Here is a 22,879-nt window from a genome sequence, read left to right on the forward strand (position 1 = left end):
CATTACATAAACCAGACGATATGCCGTCTGATATTCTCTGATGTTTGCCTATAATTTAGTCCATATAACAATCGCATAAAATTATTATATGAAACTTTATCTCAAATCGATTTAATCCAAAATTTATTAATTTTATAACACAAATCATTCTAGCGCAACATTTTAATGTTGCACTCAGCTGGACTATTAAGTTATTTTTGTGCTGGCTCATATTTCTTTGCGTTTCTATTTTATATATAGAAAAATCTCGTGGTTTTATCTCGCCATAAATATTATTTTAAATAAATAACAGAAGGTGCGACAGATGGATTTAAGACCCCCAGTTCTGTATCTGTACGTTCTATATTTCATAAATCCTATCGAGATGACAAGCGCCGATTATTGGCTGCTCCTTACTTCTTCGGTGCGGTGCGATTGAAATTTATTTATCGTTTCTCGAACGCGGTCGCGGGCTTGGTGCGTTTTCCTCCCGTATAAATCTTCGGGAGCTCGGACTCCATCGAAACGAGAGACGCCACCGCGCCGGTACACGGTGTATCGGAGTTTATCCGTCCGATATCGGCGAGAACCGAGGGGGTTGCGCACACCGGGAGAGAGAGAAACGCCGAAATAAGAGACACCTTTAAACCGCTGTATAAACGTCGAGCGGAATTCGTGCCATCTGGCTCGAGTATAAGTTACATACAACGCGAGATTTGTCGACTCGCGAAAGTATACACCGCCGAAGAAAGCTGTATTTACCCGCGTTCGATATAAATCGGATTCTACCGCTACACTCCAGCGGTCCTGTTTAAAACTCTTGTTGCGCGCCGCGTTACGCGGCTTTCGCCTGTTATTTCTGCCGTGCGATCACGAGTTCGATGCTCGATCGGTATCGGTAAACATAGCGAAACCAACTGGTGTTTGTGCAATTTTTGCGCAAAATATTGACCATTTCTATATTTTTATATTTCTATATCTATGTCTGTATAATCTATATCTATTCTATATCTATATTTATATCTGTGTGTGGGGGTGAAATGGGGGGAGGCAAAACAAAATGACAAAATATCGGCGCAAATTAACCATGAAAAACTGATAAGTACCTACATATCAGAAAAGGATGTATTTTCTCTTAATACAATTTCTCTTTAGCTCGAATATATTTAACGTAAAAATAAAAAATTATATATATTATTTCATACGATAACGAGTGAATGTATAAAATGATAATATATTAAATCTTTTTGCGATAATTTATTAAATCTTTCAACGCATACTCTCTATTAGATACGTATGTTATATTAAATGTCGTTAAAATGTAAAGAATATTATTAGAGAATCATTAACGGATGTTTAAAAAGGAATAACTTAAATATATGTGCGAGTACTAAAAACTCGAGAGACAAGAATATTCCAACTTTAAAAACGTATTAAATCCTTTCGGTCTATAACTTGCGTCTTGCGTCTGTAATCTTATTACGTTCTTTTTTACGTAATCTCTTATCTGCTGTTGCAGCTTTAATAGAAATAATATCTTAGCCGCGAGGTATTATTGTTCCCCTGTTGCTCATAATATTAATTAGCATTTTTATAAAAGTTTTTCCCTCGTCTTGCTCACTTTGTTGGAAAATTTCGATATTAAGTATTATTATCGCAGATATACCGAGGCACTTTTGCGATGTGTCTCGAATTGCATAATAAAAAAAATATATAATTGCATAATAAAAACTTTTATATATCGCATAACTAGATACACACGTTATTGATTTGGTATACGAACAAATCAATTATCGATAAAAAAAAAATCTGTTTTAACCGCAACCGTCCGAAACCGATCCATTCCAGATTGAATTATTTTTCCGCTGTGAATCGCGGTTATCATATTGGTGGTATTCGGTACCAGGGATCTAAAAGCTTTAAAAAGCATTTCCCGTGCCGCAGACCGTATCGCGTGATACGCGCGGAACGATCTCGCGTGAACTTCCGCCCGTAATGGTAGGATCGCCCGAATTTTCGCGTGTAAGGATCGTCGCGTCGGTGCTCTCCTGGCGAGCTTTAATTTCTCTCTCCCCCCCGTTATCCTCCTCCTATTTTTCCACCCCCTCGACATGCACGAATCTATTTCCTGTTCAGTCGCGTGCAGGAAATCGAATGTGCATCGCGATCGGTACGAATGCTCGGCGATCTCGTCGCGATCTCTTTGTTAGATAATTTCCCTTCTCTTTCGCCTCTTTTTTCTCCTCCCTTACCCCGCCATTCGATTCTTGACGAAGTGGTCTGATAGGGCCGATCGCGCTCTTATCGCACCCTTAACCCTCGCAGCGAGATTATCCGGCATTCCGATTGCGGGCTTTTCTGCTCGTCAGCTTTCTCGTTTTTCCACGAGAAGAACTTCCTACTTTCATTCTTTCCACTTCTCTTTTTCGATGAGAGTGTGGAAAAACTGTTAGAGAGGCGCAAAACCTATTCGGCGCGTACAAGTGCTAATATATATAGTATCATTCTTTCGGTTATCATTATAACGTCGTTATATTTAAAAAATTAGGAATGTGAGTAAAATATTAATAACTATGACAGAAATAATGACATAAAAAATTATTATAAAGTAGAAAATTATTATAGCAAATGTAATCAAATGTATTTTTTATACATATATTTAAACTATGATTTTTAAAAATAAAGTTTCAACATAAAAAATATATACGAAGGATCAATTATTATGTCAAACTTAGAAACTACATTTTACAAAATGCTTTTTTCCTTTCCTTATTATATCATATGATAATTATCTATAATATAATTCTCGTTCTGCAGTTATCGTATTCAGTCTCTTTGAAACGGCCGGCGCCCGCATCAAAGGGCGATTGCGAGCCATTGATACTTGCAAAGGAGGAAGCGCGAGTGGTAGTGTGTGTGTGTGTGTGTGTGTGTGTGTGTGTGTGTGTGTGTGTGTGTGTGTGTGTGAGAGGAGAGAGGAGAGAGGGGGCACACGGGAATGAGGGCTTAAACAGCGGAACTTCAATTAGACGTTGTTGTCGGTGCTATAATCGGATTCTCCGTCGCCGATTTGGCCATGACGACGACGATCTAGGCCTCGCGGAAAGCCAACGCGAGTTTCCGCCCGGTGATCAAAGCCATCCCGCGAACGGATCCTCTCCGCATTTCGTACGGTTAACTAAACATCTTCGGACACGCATCGACGCATCGAGGCGCGTAAACGAACCGCGGTGTTCGCCTGCGATCGTTTCTCGCCGAATACTGATCCGCGATCGCTCGTTGGTGCCAGGCAAGCGGAAATAATCGACCGTAGGTCTCCTCGCGCGTGATTCGACCATTCCAAGTCCCCAAATTCTCGAAATCCGGATCCTCCTCTTCGCAAACGTTCTCTCTTCACCTCTCTCGTGACGGATAAACATACGTCGCGCGTTGTTTTCAAACCGCATAAAACTATGAGGCTCTCAGATCCTTTTTCCTTGTACGAAATATCAAATTTTCCAACGTAGAACCATATTTCGTGGACACGTATACTTATGTCGCGCTGCCAGATTTTCTCCGCAATTTTTTCCCCCAAATCCTCTTTCTCGACATTCCTTTTTTACCAAAGCGACAAAAGAAATCTCGGCTTAGAAGGATTGTCCGGGTGAAATTGAATTAATTACAGGATTACGTCGAATTAATGTTCCTCTCGTGAAGATGGAAATCCACTTGACGTCGTCTTTTTTGTTATAGTTCGTTAGTTATGTTTGCTTATTATACTTTGTTAATATGTATACGTTTAATAATTATATGTTATAACTTTGCAACTTTCGCATAAAGGGAAGTTATCCGAGGAATGTTTACCCTCGCTTTTTCGCAACTTCTTTTCTTTTCTCGGTGAAATTTCGCCGAGGATAAGAAGCCATGCGCGAATTTTCCCCGAGTTCACAATTTCTTAGCCGGTGTTAGAGGATGAAAGGACGTGTCGGAGGATGAAAAGTTTGGGAATGCTTGATGCGGCGTACGACAGACACGCGCGCATGAAGTGTCGCGTAAAAACGTGTGTGCGCGCGCGAGAGGAAATATTTTTCCGCGGCGATCTCCCGCCGCGCGCGCGCGCGCGCGCGCGTCGCCCTGGAAATCTCTGACCCGGTTAGGTCTGAATAGTTTGTTCCTACTTTTGATATGCAAATCGGCGTCGTTGTTCACGACGTTGCCGTGCTGCTTTGCCGCTGAATTTTAAGCTCGCCCACTCTCCATGTCACGCAGCCTCCGGTAGCGCTACCATCTTACCGGAAGTTCAGCGTCCTGCCGCGGTCCATTTAGAAAAGAAGCAGCGAGCTTACGTGGTTCTCTCACCTCGGCTTCTATGCAGATTTACGTAGTTTGCATTACGCGCTATATACTACTGATTTAATCTGGAGCTTTACGAGTAGACGCGGTTTAATCCTCTCGTCATCAGAGTTCTTTCGCGTTAAGCTAATGCGTTTTGTTTAATCTTTTAAAAATAAGATTTTTTCACCTTTGCCAAATTTTAAATAGCTCGATTAATCAAATGAAATACGTTTGCTTAATTTTCAAAGGTAGCTGTAAACGAGAAAAAGATATTCGAGTTTAACTAACAACGATTTCAGTTTGTCTAACAAGAAGACCATAAGTTGTAGAATATTAGATTACAGAAATTACATAGATAGAAAATTCTACATTATTTCGAGATGCGTAATACAAATGTTTCCTATTTTCTATAAAATAAACTCACCCGTCCTGTCTTTTCTTTCTTAAAATTACTGCTCTCTTTTCTTTCTTCGATGTCTATATTCTTGTCTATTTACGGTTGTTCGAGAAAAAGTGACAGATAAAAATATTCTCTTGGAGAGATCCCTCTTCCCTACCCCCAAGTTAGCTATCTACTGAAATTATCCATAATCCACGTCGTATTCCGCCGTCTCTACGGAAAGAAGCGGAAAAAAAGAGATTTTCCGTGGTGTCAACAGCCAATCTCTCTGCGGAGATCCCGGGTGCGAAGGTGGTGTCAGTGGTAACGAAACGAGTCGGGTCAGACAAGACAGGTCCCGCTCTAACGAAGCGAATTTCTGTCGTTTTATCGAGGATTTTGCTCAGTTCATTTGATTCGTTTGATTTCGCCGGCTGGCGCTCGCCCGAGTCGAAAGTGGAGCGTACGTGTAAACGACGAGGAGCTCAGAGGGGGGTGTTTGAAGCGCGCCCAGCGTCCTACATGCGCTCAAAGGCAGCCTCCGTTCCCCGCGTTAGTATGCGGTATCGCATGCACGCGCGCGCGCGCACGCTTGCCTGGGTAGTTTCGGCAAGGCAAATAACAAAGGGCACAGGTCAAAAGGAACGCCGAAAAATCGCTTTATTCCCAGTCACGGCCCTGTCGCGATTAATCCCTCGCTAATAGAGCCGAATTCGTATGGCTCACTCTTGACGCGAGAACGGGGGATTATGGAATTGTTCGCCCTTTGCATCAATTCCCTCTTCCGGGGCAAACGAAGCGGCATAAAGCTCGCGATTCCGCGTATTTTCTTCTTCAATTTTTATGTATGCCCTTTATTACTGATAAAAATACGGATTCTTTTAGTAAGGGAAGCAAATGAAATATGAAAGGGTATTAAGTTTCTGACGATGTAATGGAGTCGCGCTAGTGTGCCACGCAATTCTACTAACTTCTACTTATTTCAGTTTGTAATTCAAATTTATTTGCAATAAAATTATTCATATCTGCGAATGCACATCGAGTTGCTTTACGAGGAGGCTTTCTAAACTTTACAAATAAACATAAAGCGTGAACTAAAAATCGTGATGTATAATGACGCAGTTCGGTGATTTTTATCTTTATTTTTCCATTGTGCTTACGCTTGACCGCTTTTGATCCAGGAAAAAGATCCATGTAATATTTTATTATTTATGAGAAATATTGAAATACAAGAAAGGTAACGGAAAGCTAAGCATCTGCGATCGCGCTTTAAATTCGAGATTTCCGCGAAGTTTCAGGAACTAGGAACCATTAACGGTTGATTAACGCTGCAACTCCCGATCGACTGTACGATAATTCATGTTGACGTAAACCGCGCGCGTACACAGCGTGTTAGCGTAGGCCACGATACGCTACCGGGGGGGAGAATGAATTATTCTAAGGACGAACTTCCCCGTATTATGTGATAAATATAGAAATTATCTGTGCGAAACGCGCGCGCTCGACTGAGTGTCATCATCAGACCGCGCCGCATATCTAGGTTGAGAACGTTACTAGTTGCCGTTACAGCAGTTAGTTTAATCCCCTAATCTGCGCGCATTAATTACGATGCGTACACACGGCTGCGACATGTAAGAGCAATTTCGCATTCTAGCGTAGCGAATACGCGTTAATACTCTTGTTTCACGTACTTCACAGCTAAGCGCGTAACAGCTTTCCATGCACAACATAATCTGCGACCGGCTGAAGTTTTTTTGAAATCCTTCTTTGTCAAAGAGAGCATCACTGCACCTTTCTGTAAGATTAAACATATTGGGCGAAACATGCCTCATTATTAACGGACTTAATTTTGGTAATGGATTCTTTGTTATAATCTTGGAATTAATTCTTTCACTCTCTTTTTTTTTGCACTGTATAAAGTTGAGCAAGATTTTAAATTTATTATTTATTTCAAGTTACGCAGAAGTCTGATTGATTCTAAAAATGATTAAAATATGTTAATATTTTAATTTATTCGTAAAAAAATATACTACAAATAATAAATCAAGTAAGTAGCAGCATATTTTAAAAATATCTTTTTATCCAACTAATTTTTATTATTTTACTGCAGTTTTATTATTATATTATATTACATTAATTTAAGACATAAAAAAAATTATTGGTTTTTGAAGAAATATAAGCAATATAGTTTTTATCACTATTATTTCTCTACGTGACGCTTTCAAAATATTTAAAATTTATAAAGCGAATTGAATTTATGTAACATTTGCTTCGACAAAAATGTCGGATATTCTCGCCCATTTCGTATTTTCAGATTTGTTTGTACTGTTTCAAGTAGTCACGCTCATTCCGAATCAAAGTTTCGCACATAGTTATAGCAGTTGGGTCTTTAGTATGCGAGAGACCGGAAACATCAACTATGTAGTTTATATATTTACACGTGGTTATTTTGTTAGGGAAAAGTCAAACGTATGTGGCTGAGCGACTCTAATTAAGTCCGACGGCACAGCGCAAAACTCAATTTAATTAGGGTACAAAACAGCCAATTCACACTAAATCAGAAAAAGAAAAAAGGGGAAAAAAATAAAGAACGTTTCAAGAAGTCACGTGAGTAATTGCCAAGTGACCTATTAATTTGTCACTGCAAAAGCTGTCGCTCGTGTCGTTGAAATAATAATAATGCCGTAAAATTGTACGGGTTTTAAAAAAATACAGCTACATGCACATTCGTAACACATATAAAAAACAGCATTTACAAAGCACTCGGAGAGCGTTTTAAAATCGAGAAATACCGTTCACATTATAAATAATTGAAAGCTATCAGCAAGTAAAGAGCTAGTAAACTAATTCAATAGAATTACGATAATAATAGATGATAGAACCGAGCAAGAGAATCTCTCTCGGTAATTTTTTTCACGAAGAATGTTACGTCGATTCGTATTGGAGTTATAGCGGAGTTTGAATCGTACCAGTCGCGACGCACTCATTTTTCCTTCAACAGCGGAAGTACGCGCGCTTTTCATCCAAAAAGCGCCTCTAATTTTCCCTTCCCTTTGCGCCCCGTGTCATCTGTGTTCCATTTACGCTTTCGTGAATGCAACGGCGGTCGCAGGTCGCCCGGGATTCGGGCGGCTCGTAACGCGATGTCTCTTAAAAAATTCACCGCATATATCATCGGGCGGATTGTCGCGGCTTTGCAAGGTGCAGGGTGGATGCGCATAAATATTCATCGGATTCCTCCGGGTGCCTGATTGCCGCGTAACCCGCTGTCGATGACCATGCCGACTGCGTGCCGATTCTACGCGCGCGGGCACCCGATGATCTTACGGTGCCCGTTCATTCGAGGAACTTCGAACTTATGGGGTAAGTTCCGAGCCATTACACCGGGAAGTTTTGTTTTTAACGACGTTCGAAGTACTTTATTTTCGATATCTAGATGTGGATAAACCGGTAGATATCGTGGAAATAAATTTCAAATTTATGCAGCAATCCCCCGTTAAAATTGAAATGCAAGCCTCCGGCTTAGACAAAAAAGTTCCTGCTTTTTATTAATAATTAAAAGCGTTAATAAAGCTACCGGCTAATTCCGAATTATTTTCACTCGTGGAGTTATATAAAACAATATTCACTTACCTTATTTTCGGAATAAACGACTCGGCTAATGGGGTCAAATGGAGCCCGTCGCTCGACGTCGTTTCGGAGATATTGAGCAGCTAAAGGAAATTAATCGGGCGCCATCGTTATTTTGCCGAGAATGGTCTGCAAGTGAGAGACTTCATGAGCCGAAGCCGGGGATTCTTAAATATCCCCGACGGGAAAAGTTCGGGAAGCGCATCGGGGTCATGGCTATCGATCTTCAAAGAGGGGGGGCCATCTTCTCGCAGCCGTTGCTATTACCTCCGAATTACCAACCATCCGCAAGATAGACAAAGACTTACGTCGTTCATTTAATCTAAACTTTCGTACTATATCGGTTATACCCTACGATTCAGCTAATAATAGAATAATAAAGAAATAAAATCAGCCTTCTGTTTGCGTGGAAATAAAATGGTCTCTTCCTGCTTTCTCCATCATGGACGTTTCTCGCGATACATCTGATCGGCGACGTGATCGCTGATGCGGACAGGCGGCGCGAGAATAAATCGACGAGCGTTGTGTGGGTAATTTATTTACAAGAGTAAAACATTATGTACAAGAATTGCGTTTTCGCGCAAGAGAACCGTGTGAAAACAAGACAGTGAGAAAGGTGTGAGCGGGTGGGAAACACAGTTGTTTTTTTTTTCTTTCATCTCTCGGGCTAGTCGTGGGTGTAAATCATACGAGCCGTAAAGTCGCGTGGTTTACATACATTTCTCTACTATTATCTGTACGTGTGTGTATGTGTGTTTACGCGTGTCATCCGTGTCTTCCTTTAAGTTTTTTTTTTTTCATTTAACACTTATGCAATAAGTAGAAAGTACTTCGCCGCCGGTGGAGGTCGATCCACCCCACCCCCCGTTTTTTTTTATTACATCGCTCTCTTCGGTTAAACTTGCTCGTGACACATTTATTTTACACTTAACACTTTCCTCACTATGGTCGGGAAAGGGCGCGCGGGGCGTAGTCCTGTTTTATCTGCTTTCGCTATCCCTCTTCTTTCTAGCGACACTCGCGCTCAACTACGTCTCTCTGCGTCAACACTCACTGGCGCGTTATCATTAATTCCTTAACGTTTGCATCGCGCTTAGACATCACGGCGCAATTATTCTAAAAATTCCAGCGGCGACAATGCGACTCTCAATCCTTCTCCGTGCGAAGCGTTCTTAATTAAAAACCGTAAGATCTCGATCTCTCGCCGCCGCTGGAAATTCTTTAATAATATTGACGTCTTCGCGTCGTTCCTGGATATGATAAGAATTCTCTCGACCGCTCTGCCATGGTCATACGAATGTCGTTGCTCAACGCGTGCCGTATTATTTCAACAATAAACCGTACCCGATGCTAAGTCACGAAGCATAAACTAATTTCTGAGCTAAATCAAATGAATTTCTGGCTCAAGTATTTGCGAATAGGAAACTATTATCGTTATTTTACCTTTGCTTACCTATGGAGATATAGAGTGCAAAAGAAGCTTAGCATGCGAAAATAATTATGCTGGATTACGTCAACGGTTTTACCTATAAGATTATTAGGTTCGTTATAAATAAATCGGAATTAAATCTAGTAATACTCTGTTGCGATTGCGTATCATTCCCATTAATATGAGTGTTATAGATCGTGAACAAACAATTGAAAATATTAAAGTAAAAAATATCTAAAAAGATGATGTCGTTAAAATGCGATATTTGTCGAAACGCACATGTCGCGTCAATTAAAATAAAATAAACGAGACCTGCTTGTTATTTAAGAGAACGGTCATTAAACGATGTTACATCATTGTTAATTTTGGACGCAAGTTGATGGTGAAAATATCGTTTGTGCAACATGCCAATTTATTGGAGAACACGTTTTCGAGATAGAGATAGGTACCCCAATTATCGCCGATTATGCAGCTATTTGCCCGTTTTACACGTTACACAGCTCAAATGTAAATATTGTCGCTGCATTACAACAAATGTGTGTATGAAACGTCCATTCTTTCTGGATTCATGCTTTCGCGGCTGGGAAAAGTCGGCTCAGAAATTCGTCGTGAAATTCATACTTCTAAGACACCGTGTAATACGACTGCCTCACACTCCGCTTAACCCTTAGGCACAAAGCTTCCCTTTTATTACGTAAGAAGAGCTGTCTCTCGGCGATTATCTTGGTATTTCTCACCCCAGCGGCCAAACCCACAGTTAAGTTTAAGATAAACGGGATGAGGATTTTCGCGTTGGATTAAAAGACGTGAGATAACCGCTTCAACGAGAATATTTTAAGTGCGAGGCGCAATTAAAGTAACATAATGAACCTTATACTTTCTAATAAAAATTTTCGCCTCGAGATAAGTAATTGAAATGGAGCTGAAAAAAATTATGATTCACAATCGTTACATTTCTATCACTTCGTACGCGATTTCGACGATTTTGAAAAACCAATTCCAATAAAATAAAATTATAAACGCTGCGAAAAACAATAATACGTCAATGATTGCGAATGATATGATACCGCACTGATTATCTTGAAGTATTATTCTTCAAAATCAATTAATCCGAAAAATATAAAAATCGCGCAGTTGGAATTAATCAACAATTCTCATAAACGATTTCATTAACTTAAATTTCACTGCATCGCTATGACCATTATGTAATTCCGCAAATTATTTGTTTTTTTTTTCGGCCGCTACGATGAATTCAAACTGTGAGACCTAATCCAGGATGGTCTATGCGGAAGGGTTAACGTTTAAGTTGTGCGGGCGATCATGTTGGGATACGTCCATCGATTTTACGAGTCTCGAGCGACCTTCGTGTACACGCACATTATCTCAGCTGGCCCAGAAGGAAGGCGAGCATCACCAGGACTGTCTTGGAGTTGGGCGAGCCGGCTGCCGTGTTTCCGTGCTGCATCGCGGCCGGATGCTCACCTGAAACAGAAAAACAAGCGCGCTCGTAGAATACTTTTCCTTTATTTTTAGCGATCTGGCGATCTCAATGGAATAAAGCGGAATGTAGTGGAAATGCAGTGAGCTAGAAGGATGTACAGACGTAGGTCGAGAGGTAGGAATTTAATTTTTCGCTGTTGTAATAATAACTGCGAACAGTGCGATTCATATCCTAAAAATGAACCATTATCATGCAGGAATTTGCACCGGAAATTGTTGTAAATTGTGAAATTACATAACATATATATTTTATTCGACTTTTTTGAATATTTATTTTACGGTCTAATATATTGTATTGTATTGTATTATACCTGTTTCGACATTTATACATATATTTTAAAGAGTTTTAACATTTTGCAAGAATTTTTAGATTTTATTAAATTCTGTTAGACCACGATTCCATTTCATGGCAAATTAAAAAATGTTGACTTTTGGCTACTATAATATATTGAATATTGTAATTGTAAACTTTTACAGCACAATAAATTATACTATAAACAATTTTATTTTTCAGCTTCCTACATTTGCATACATGTACCTCCCTGTGCCTTTCAAAATACAAAATATATATTATTTCGAGGCTTCGTCCCGATATTAATTCACGATTCTATATATTCGTGACAAACCATAAATGTTTCTAGCTTTTATCTACGTGAAAGGCTGTATATAAAATCGTAAATTTCACATCGCGGCAGCAAATGGTGTCATAATGTGCTTCTAGGCCGTTTGTATGGCTAGATACGGGATCTCCGGGCATAAATTGTTAAAGAACTCTCGCCGTGAAGCGGGACGGGTATTTCGAGCTGAAACAGTCTCAAGTTTGACGTAATTCTACGTCGGCCTCAGAAGCCTCGGCGGATTTGTAGAATTGGGGTCAGTGTAATACCAGCAACACAGCACAAGGGGAAGTGGCAGCGTGTTTCTCGTGCGTCGGGGCATTCGCACCCTCGATTGATTTCTTGGCGAACGGTACTGGAATTGGAACGAGCGTCGCGAGGGCGGTTTGCGCCGCCTCTCCTCTTTTCTTGGATCGACGAACGGCGAACGTGAGTACTTTTTATTATCCCTCCAGTAATGCCACTTTTGGGACAAAAGACTCAATCTTGAGTCTGGCGTACTCTGGCAGTAATAAAATATATATAGGTTGCCGAAAAAATTGACTCCAAGTAGAGAAAATTGATTCCGCATTTTGTAAATATTTTCACCCATTGTCTAAGCGATTTCTTTATTGCATATAATTTTATATCTTTATTTCGCAGTTTCTTATCTTTTCAGCTCTTCGAAGCTGGACTTGGAATTAGCTTAATCTAAACCTAATTGTTTGACAAATCGCGTAAACAGTCACTTGCAACAGTTGCAAATCTGTATAAAAGTGCATAAGTGATGTATCATGCGCGGAAAAATCAAATCAAGCAGTATTATAGCCTTCCTCATTCGCGTCACCCGGCACCCCGCGCGATTACCGTCGATTAATATGCGTCGTGCGAATTCACGAGCTGTTACGTGCATTTTTTAAATAATCGTCCCGCAGTGTACGTTTCTATTAACCACGTTCATTTGTCTCTCGCCGCACGATCGGATTCGTTTTTTGGTTTTATGCGAACGTTTCAAATGGTGATCGTATTTGCATATATTCCATCCATAACGCGCATACTATACTGCCGAAGATGCTTTGACATTGATAATCGAATGATTGTCTCGAGATTTAGTTTGTCACAATTTTATCGATATAATTTTTAACGCTATTTTAGCTCCAGCTTGTTATTTGATACAAAAATTTACGATGAAACACACGGATCGCTTGTCATGTAAAACTAATTTATAAAAAGATTTGATTCTTCTCTTATAAAAATTGTAGGTGAAAACTTATTGATATAAAAAAATTAAATCGTTAGTTAATTACGTCACAAATGTAAAAACTTTTGAAGGGGATTTATTCTAAATGTACTTTTTTAAATGGAATAATCTTTCATAATGACATTCTAAAAAGCTGCATGTGAAACATTTTTAAAATGCGAAAAAAAGCTACAATGCGTTAAATCCTTAAAACGATTTCAGGCTTTGTTGGTAATAAAAATAAAGTGCGAAATTTTCAGCTTTGTCAAATAATTTTTGCATTTTACAGTCTCTTTGTGCGTCGGATCGAATGAGAGAATGCATCGTGCCGTCTCGCAACGAGAGTGAACTCGGAGGACTCGTCGGAAATGTTCCGCGAGCGACATGGGACTGTGTAATTAACTGTGTAATTAATCGGGAATTGAAATTCAACGGAATTCGTCAGCGATTTCACGCCGCGGCGGAACAATGGAGAGTTATTAATACATCCGCGTAACGCGCATGACACGGCAAAGGCACACATATCCGGCCCATCTCGTGGCGGCGGCAGAGAACGGAACAAAGTATAATTAGCCGAATATGCGAGCTAAATGAATTTTGCATCGCCGTTTAGCGTGCGCTCGAAAGCGGAGAAAGCGAGTGTCGTGATTACTACAGACAGACACAGGATATAGATGTAGATGGGTGTAGGTGAGATTGTCGAATCCGATGAATAATTCAGCATAAATTTCGACAAAAGGGCTCGGTCAAACCGAGGAAATTTTTGTTTAAGCCCTGCGCATCGCAAAGGATGCACGAAAGTGGAAATTTTCCCTTTTAACGGAGATGTAACGCTCACAAGGAGGAGAACATTTAATAAATAACTCTCGCGTATTAAATTTTCTGTCCGGTGTGCGTTATAGACTCGATCTTTGAAGAACAAACGGACGTTACGTTCTGTCTCTTAAAACGCACGCTCGTATAATTACATCCCCGCAAACGCGACCCCGGCGCATTTGGCACCGGAGGACGGACCGTGATACTTGGTGGAAATTAATGTTCTTCTAACGGGCGACGGGCGACGGGCGCTGAGTCCCAGACGAAAGAAATAAGTCGGCGGGTCGGACAAATCGCGTCCGCTGCGCGCACTCGCCTTGCCGTCTTCCTGTTATGCATATCTGAATATTTATCTTTCCGGAGTAGCCGGCGCGCGCGCATTCATCGAGCATGGAGGAGAGATGAATTCATGCACTTCGCCCGAGATAATTGCACTTCGGCCGAGGTTCGCAGCTCATTTGCACTGCCGGAAGGAATGCGCTCTTTTTTTTTTCGACGATGAAAGACGGCGCTTCATTCGTTATTTGTATCAGTTTCCGCTCACCCGTCCGCCGTTTCCGCCTACCGAAAGCCTCGGCAACAAGCTGTCCAGTCTCCTAAAACCATCGCGAATGGAAAAAGCGAGCAGGATAACACGAGATACGTAAGACGGCATTGAAAACTCCTATTAGGTAAGCTACCAAAAAATACTTAAATGGCGGATACTTCGGTGAATTTGAAATAAATGTTTCTTTATCAAGATTTTTCATGAAAAATTTAATCGCGGGGAGATATCTCTCTCGATATAATAAGTAAAATTACTCGGCGTGTTTAAATTATGATAGATTAATTCTAACTTTAAATTTTAAGATTCGTCTTTCTCTTGTAATTGGAAAGTGAAAATTATATATTTGTTATAATTGTTATCATTTTTCTCTTTCAAATTTTTACATCTGGAGAGGAGTAAAATTGCATAATTTCAATAAATCACAGGAACATAATATGAGTCCTTTCATTTTTCGCGGCGGTTTAATTCCATTTTCTTGATTTATTAAAATCACAAGGAAAACATTCTTGATTTATTAAAATTGCATAATTTGATTCCTTTCGAAACGTAAAAATTTTGCAGAAAGTAATGTAGAAGCTGAATATATGCGTGTATGTACGTGTGTGTGTGTGGGGGGGGGGGGGGGACCGATAAACGTGTATATCGCGAGCGGCGGTTGCAAGAGTGAAGAGAAGGTACGCCGGTCTTTTGTTCGATCGTGTTATGTTTATGTTTTTGAGAGAGCGAAGCGTCTGCCCGACCAGCCCGACTGCGAGACCACAGTCAGTCGATGACAGAGGATTGCCGGAAAAGGTATTATACCCCTTGACTAAAATAAATTAAGTATATTACAATTATTCCTGCGAGAGTGTATTTTTCTTTTACAGTAATAATAATAATAAATTAATGTACATAGATACTTTCACGATTAAAGCAAATTTTATTCTTTAAATTGTATTCATCAAATAAACATTTGATTTCAATGTGCGCAGATAGCCGAGTTATCGCAATCAATTTTTAGGAGTGTTCCACATTTATTTTACTGTATGTTGAACTGTATGTTTTGTAGCGAATCAAGAAATCGGTGCTACATCACACGGCCGCGGCCATTGCATATTTGTTTTTCCTGCGTACTGTTGCGCGCACTCGGTCGACGTCGACGCCCTATCACTCGCTCACTTGAGACTGTGACTCGAGCGGGCAGGTAGCTATGTGAGTATTATTTCTCGAAACGCAATCGCGACAAGTATCGTACGATTTCAAATGCTATTATTAACCTGTGCGATTAACTAATTTCCACGATTATCGAGATAACCTCATCGTGAGCACATCGAGGTTACGACTTTAAAGCTACTAAATAAACAGAGACAGAGTCGCAAAGCAACCATTCTGTCTTTTTCTTCTCGTGGCCCGGGCGCTAGCATGGGAGTTCACATTCCAGTATAGTATATAGTTCACTGATTATTTCACATATTTTTCAATTCGAAAACAGCGGACAGATGAATAAATTGAGTAAAATATATGCTTCAAGATGCAATGTTATGGCCCGTCTACAATGGCAGCAGGAGTATGCAGTAAGACATAAACAGTAAGCTATATTGACCAACCACAGTCGGCACAGTCGACACATTATTCTGAATTGTAAAAATCCCATTAGTTAATAACTTACTGCTTACGTCTTACTGCATACTCTTGCGGCTATTGTAGACGGGCCATAACATTGCATCTTGGAGCATATATTTTACTCAATTTATTAATCTGTCCGCTGTTTTCGAATTGAAAAATATGTGAAATAATCAGTGAACTATATATACTATAAGTATATATACTATAAGTATATATACTATACTGGATTGTGAACTCCCATGCTAGCGCCCGGGCCACGAGAAGAAAAAGACAGAATGGTTGCTTTGCGACTCTGTCTCTCTCTCTCTCTCTCTCTCTCTCTCTCTCTCTCTCTCTCTCTCTCTCTCTCTCTCTCTCTCTCTCTCTCTCTCTCTCTCTCTCTCTCTCTCTGTTTATTTAGTATATGTATAGTTCACTAGGAATAATACATCCGAATTGTCGATTTAAGTGGCTTAAATGACCGAAAGCGATGCGAGATATCAATATATCAATTCACTAATAATAAATAATCGCGTGCTGTTAATTGAAAGTACCGTTCAAAGTGCGATTGTTTTATATTTCAATGATTAATGCGCTTGCAATTGTAATTAAAAGAAAAATTTATTTTGCAAATACTGTTTGCTACAACAAAGGAGTCTGAGAAAAGGAGAAGGAGGAAATATTAGAAGAATCGGACGACGCAACCACAGGGACAATCAAGAAATAAGTAATTTATTTATTATTTTATTTATCACGTACGAATTAAATAATCGCTAATAATTATTTTATACACGCAATATTATTTATTGAAATATTCATTATGTTTAATTATGCACGTGTATTACAATTTGAATATGTTTATGTCAATGTAATTCATATTTGAACTTCGTATATGAGTCAAATTTTTTTATTTTAATTTAAAGAGTAATGGATCTGTGAAACTAATAAATAGATGTATTACTTTAAAATGTGAGCTAAAGGACACCAGTATTAATATATATTTAATCCTAGATTAAGCGTAATAGCTTATTGTGCACTCGCATTCTCATATGAAGCTAAAATGAAATTCATTATATTGACGCATTGTTTATTACGATCCCCGAAAGCAAATGATTAATCCTTATCAATAATAGTTTAATTAGGGAGGTCTCTATACTTTTCGTGTCTTTACATTCTTTTAAGTGTCCGATCATCTGGAATCTTCCAACATAGAGGGCATGAAGTATGAGGAAATTTATCGCGAGGTCCGCTTGCCCATAGCACGTGCAGCCGTAGCATACATCGAACCTCCGCACGCTATACTCTGTTCTGACAATGGTTTTGACCCTGAAAAGATAATAGTGACGGCCATTTGTTGGACACTAGGAAAACGGCCAACAAGCATACCCCAGTACCCATGCATGTTGTACAACAAATCTGTGCTATCCGAAGCAATAGAAATCAGGTATATGGTCCACTCTGATCAGATCCTAGTCTTTCTTGGCATGGCAGGACTGATGACTATCGCCAAAAAGCTCGGATCCGACATGGATGCAAATGGTGAATACCTCATCAATAGATGGCAAGATGTTTGTAGCGCAACCGAAATAGAAAACATCTTCGTATCGAGCGTTGTTTCGCGGGAACGATACATGACCTTTATTAGAACATTAGAGATTTGGCAGATTTGGATTGAATCGAGACTTGCACTCTGCAGAAGCCTCCTTGTTGCCGCCCTGGACTTGCCGGAAGGATCTCCTATGCTTGTGAAAACTGCGATGGCTAAAGTAAAAATAGAGATTCAATATTTCGGCATGGAGATGATACTAAAGATGGATGCCTTTGTGTCTTTACAAAATATAAATGTAAATAAAGCCATCTTTCTCCCGGATATCGCACAACAAGCTGCGGATCTCAAAAGAGCTATGGACGAGTTACGTACAAGATATGGAGATCGTTTCCCATATTTGGAAATTTACAGGCTCAAAGGAAGAGATCGCCTCAATTGTAGGAAATACCCAGACCTTTTCTATGCGGTTGTTGCGACCGAAGTTGCCAACAAAAAGACAATCCCTGATAGCGTAAGGCATATTTTAATGGATTTGCAGACTCGTACCGCTAGACATATCATAGATGCTGAAGTAAAGAAAACGCTGAAATTCGAGATCCTTGATGAGGTAACTACCGCCAATCTCCGTTTCCTTAATATTGAGCCGCGTTTCTTCTGTAAGCGTCAAGAAGAAAATGATGATGACAACGAGATACTATTGAAGGGCCGAAAGATTAAATAAATGCAGAAACTTATTAACGTCTTATTATACGATAAAATATCAACTAATTGCGAGATATATCAGTTGCTTGAAATTTATAGGATAATCTCATAAGTATGAATAATAAAAATAACAGAAAATGTATCAGCCAGACCGATTATTTATTTTTGCATAAGTTCGATGGAAAGTAATAAGTGATAAGATGATTTTCGCGAAAGAGATATTATGTCTCCAAATTTATAGTAAGAATATTATCTTTTACACTTTTTACCAAGCATGATCTTTTACATATAGATAAGATTTTCAGGAAATTTGAAATGCCATGAAGATATGATATATTAATAACATTATTTGGACAATTTTAGTATGAAATGCATTATAGTAGATTAAATTTTACTGTGCATTTTAATTAACGAGCCCGTTGCTTAGATAAATATTTAAAAAAGAAAAAATAAGTAAAATAGAACCATAACAAGTAAAGTAGTAATATTTTTAATACATGATACTTTTATCTAAACTTTTTCATGGCGTTTTTATTTCATGGACGATGAAAATCGGAATAAGATATTTATGCATTCTATATATGTTTATGTCAAATGAGAAAATAAATTAGTACCTATCGTTTTACATTAAACGCTTCATTAAGAAAAAATGATTAATATTTAAATATATTACTCTAGTTTTTTTTTATATTTTTTAAATATTATTTTGTAGGATTAGATATCTACATTTGGCCTCGTTTTATATCTTTCCGGATTAAAGATTTTATTTTCGAATAGGGAGCAATGTTGGAAGATTTAAATCAAAGTTTTAAATCAGTATCTGACAATAATTATGTGTATATGATATGAAACATGTGTATATCAGTAATAAATTTTTTTGTCCCGCATCCTTTTTCTAGCTGCTTTGCAAACACGAGCCAGACTTTGTTTATTAATAAATTGTATACTATGCAATAAGCTTTATAGACTATAAAGGTTTATATTTTTAAATTGATCCCAAAACTTGTTTTGCACACTTTTGCTGAAATTTAGCATTAGCTTTACTGGTGAAAAACATAACGTTGATCCCTTCGATCCAAATTGAAAATAATCGATTCAATGAGATGAATCGATATTTTGGGAATTGGTAAAGAATCAACTTTTTATTATAAAAAAGAATTGATTCTCGATGAATCGGTTAAGAATCAGGCATCACTAATGGGAAGAAACGCAAGACTGACAAATTTTGGATCAAAGTAACAAATTATCGAGATGTTAGTGGACAAAATCTTTTCGATTAATCGATTTACCCTTTAAAGTTCTGTCTTAAAAAAAAATAGAGATTTTTAGATTTTCTGGTGAATAATTGGAAATTTCTAGAGGTTTTTGAATTCTGATTTTGAGTTCAGAGATTTATTCTATAAGCGAGTTGGCAACACTGCACTAAAATGGTGCGATTTCGAGCCCGAGCACACCGGCTTAAGACTTGACTGCACTGGATATCATTCGTGCAACGTGACTCGAGCGAGTGGGTAGCCCTGTATTGTCATCGTATTATTTCTCAAAACACAATTGCAACAAGTAAGATTCCAAATGCTATCATTAATTTTGATTAATATTACATCATCCGAATTTTTATTATTAGTATATTCGCTTTTAGGGGATCCTATATATAGTGGCGGTAATTACGACATTTTTTTATTAGAAGAAATCTTTGAATTGGCTTTACAAAATTAAAGTACGCACAAAAATCTAGTGCCACACGAGTTTATATCAAAAATGGAAAAAAAATTAAAAATTTTACTTAATTTGGGCACATACAGCTATCACCTGATGACAATATTTGCTTAATACAAAATAGTGCAGTTTATATATACAAAATGAAATAGATCGGCATTAGGGACAACATGTAGGAATAATATCGTGCAAATGGAATTTAAGATTCAAAGCCTAGAAAAGTCTAGAAATGCTGGCAGCGCATCCCCTCCACATGCTGCCAATGCACGCCAAAGCGAATGCATATCCGTGTCACAGTATACTATGGCCACGTGCTGTCGAGCGTTCGAATGTTCTCGAGTCTAACCGAAGTTTGTCGAGTTGCAGCCGTTATTTCCCCTTGCCGCGCTATTACCTAGGACCTAGGCTTACGCCCCGTCTATCTCTTTCTAAGTCTATGTTTGCTATAGGATCCTCTTAACTAAGGAGAAATTTTCAAATAGTCAAAATTATTGACTTTTCATACAATATGACGTTAAGAATTTAATAGATATAGTATATTAATTAACAACTAACTTTCCTTTACATTACGTATATATGAAAAATTTAGTTATTAATTAATAATAAATTCTTATCCATCAAACTTATACTGTATAAAAAGTCAATAATTTTGACTATTCAAAAATTTATTTACATTTTAATGTTTCTTTGCTCACAAAATAATAAGAAACGACTTATTATTTTATAAAAAAATTTGAAAGAAAGACAATTGCGTGTGGAATTGAACCCGGACGCTGCGGAATTCGGTCTTACAACAATCATATGCACACGAGGCTGAAATCTTTTTTTGTTCGTAGCTCTTAAATGGCTGGCCAATAGTCAATAATATTTTAGTTTTAGGTATACACTCACGGAATTCCCCTCTACAAACTTAATGTATAGTTCATATCCGCGTTCCGCAGCCTCCAAGTTCTTTTTGTAAGAAGAAGAAGAATTAATTCGCGTGATTAATTAATTCCCATGATTACCGACTCGTGAGCATATCGAGACGGCGACTTTAACATTACATCTTGAGACTGGTCAATTTCACTCAATTTATTCATCAGTCTGTTGTTTTTTAATTGAAAAGATGTGGAATAATACATCCGAATTGTCGATTTAAGTGATTTAAATGACCGAAAGCGGTGCGAGATATCAATTTACTAATGATAAATAATTGCGTGTTGTTAACATCGAAAGTCGTTCAAGGTGCAATTGTCATATTCCGATGATTAATGCGTATGCAATCGTAATTAAAATTTTTTTTACAAGTATTGTTTGCTATAACGAAGGGGCCTGGAAGGAGGAGGAAATATTAGAATCATTGGGCGTAATTAGAGGCAATCAAGAAATGTGTGAGTAATTTGTTGATTATTTTATTTATTACGTATAAATTAAGTAATCGCTACTAATTATTTTATACACGTAATATTATTTATTGAAATATTAATTATGTTCAATTATGTACGCTTTATTACAATTTGAATATGTTTATGTATTATGTCAATGTAATGTATATTTGAACTCCGTATCGGTGATGCAAATTTTTTTATATTTTAATTTAATGGATCTTAGTTTAATTTAATGGATCTGCGAAACTTGTATTAAGTAGATGTATTACTTTAAAAAGTGCTAAAAAAGAGACCAGTATTAATATTTAATCCTGGATAGTATAATAATCTATTGCACTCGCATGCACATATGAAGCTAAAATGTAATTCATTATATTGACGCATTGTTTATTATGATCCCCGAAAGCAAATGATTAATCCTTATCAATAATAGTTTAATTAGGGAAGTCTCTATAGTTTTCGTGTCTTCACATTCTTTTAAGTGTCCGAGGATCTGGATCTTCCGTTGATATCTTCAGACATCACCCTACAGGACATAGGGTATGAGCCAATTCATCGCCAGGTCCGTTTGCCCGTAGCAGATACAGCCGCATACATCGAACCTCCGCACGCTATACTTTGTCCTGACAATCGTTTTGACCCTGAAGAGATAATAGTGACGGCCATTTGTTGGACACTAGGAAAACGACCAACAAGCATGCCCGTGTGCCAGGTGCACATGACACCTGAGCTAGCAAAAGCAGTAGCAAAGGAATTTAATACAATCTATTGTGACCAGATTTTGGTATTTCTTGGCATGGCAGGACTGATGACTATCATTAAAAAGCTCGGATCCGACACAGATGCAAATCGTGAATACCTCACCAACACATGGCAAACTGTTTGTAACATAGTCGGAATGGGAATGACAAACATCTTCACGTCGGGTTTTGTTTCACAAAAGCGATACACGTTCTTCGTTAAAATTTTGGAGATTTGGCAGGACTGGATTGAACCAAGAGATGCACTCCGCAAAAGCCTCCTTGATGCCGCCCTACTAGAACATCCGGAAGAATCTTCTTTGTTTGTGAGAGTTGCGATAAATCAAGTAAAAAAAGTTTCTAATACATTGCGGCCTGGATCATGTATTAGTTTTGGAAGCCCTCATCTCTTAAAATAAAACCATCTTTCGCCAGGCTATCGCAAAGAAGATTTCAGAAGAGCTATAGACGAGTTACGCACAAGATTTTGAAGATATGACATATTAACGATGATAGTAATTTTTGCGAAATAAATATTACGTCTCCAAATCTAGTAAAAATATTATTATCTTTTACATTTTTTGCCAAGTATGATCTTCTACACATAGATGAGGTTTTCAGGATTCAATTTGGAATACCATGAAGATACGATAGATTAATAACATTATTTAGACAATTTTAATATCAAGTGTATTACAGCGGATTAAATTTTACCATGCATTTTAGTGGATTAATATTTATCTAAGCAACGAGCCCGTTGATTAAGTAAATATTATTTAAAAAAGAGA

The 22,879-nt window shown here is 38.2% G+C and overlaps 2 protein-coding genes and 1 long non-coding RNA gene across 3 annotated transcripts in view; 2 read left to right on the forward strand and 1 right to left on the reverse strand.

Moving 5' to 3' along the window:
• Positions 1-8,824: 8,824 nt before the first annotated feature.
• Positions 8,825-22,879, reverse strand: part of Dpr1 (defective proboscis extension response 1) — a 335,719-nt gene continuing 321,664 nt past the window's right edge. Inside the window, exon 6 of the mRNA XM_071726741.1 lies at positions 8,825-11,213. Coding sequence (XP_071582842.1) covers positions 11,110-11,213 — 104 coding nt within the window. The 3' untranslated portion in view covers positions 8,825-11,109. The remainder of the gene's footprint in view (positions 11,214-22,879) is intronic.
• On the forward strand, positions 15,133-18,407 carry LOC139787557 (uncharacterized). Its single transcript, XM_071726734.1, has 4 exons — positions 15,133-15,222; positions 15,479-15,621; positions 16,668-16,741; positions 17,197-18,407. Coding segments are annotated over exons 2-4 (1,164 nt in total). The 5' UTR covers positions 15,133-15,222; positions 15,479-15,619; the 3' UTR covers positions 18,285-18,407.
• Positions 19,656-22,847, forward strand: LOC139787491 (uncharacterized). The gene is made up of 3 exons (XR_011722651.1): positions 19,656-19,825; positions 21,272-21,354; positions 21,834-22,847. It is a non-coding gene; the product is annotated as an uncharacterized lncRNA (long non-coding RNA).

Source organism: Temnothorax nylanderi, unplaced genomic scaffold (assembly GCF_030848795.1).
Source record: "Temnothorax nylanderi isolate EJ_2023f unplaced genomic scaffold, tnyl_v1.0 TNYL_tig0010_pilon, whole genome shotgun sequence".
NCBI lineage: Eukaryota > Metazoa > Arthropoda > Insecta > Hymenoptera > Formicidae > Temnothorax > Temnothorax nylanderi.

Bases quoted from the DNA above. Each gene is read 5' to 3' on its own strand.
- LOC139787557 (XM_071726734.1), top strand. The intron at 16,742-17,196 runs GTAATTTATTTA...CATTCTTTTAAG, and splicing joins CAGGGACAATCAAGAAATAA to TGTCCGATCATCTGGAATCT.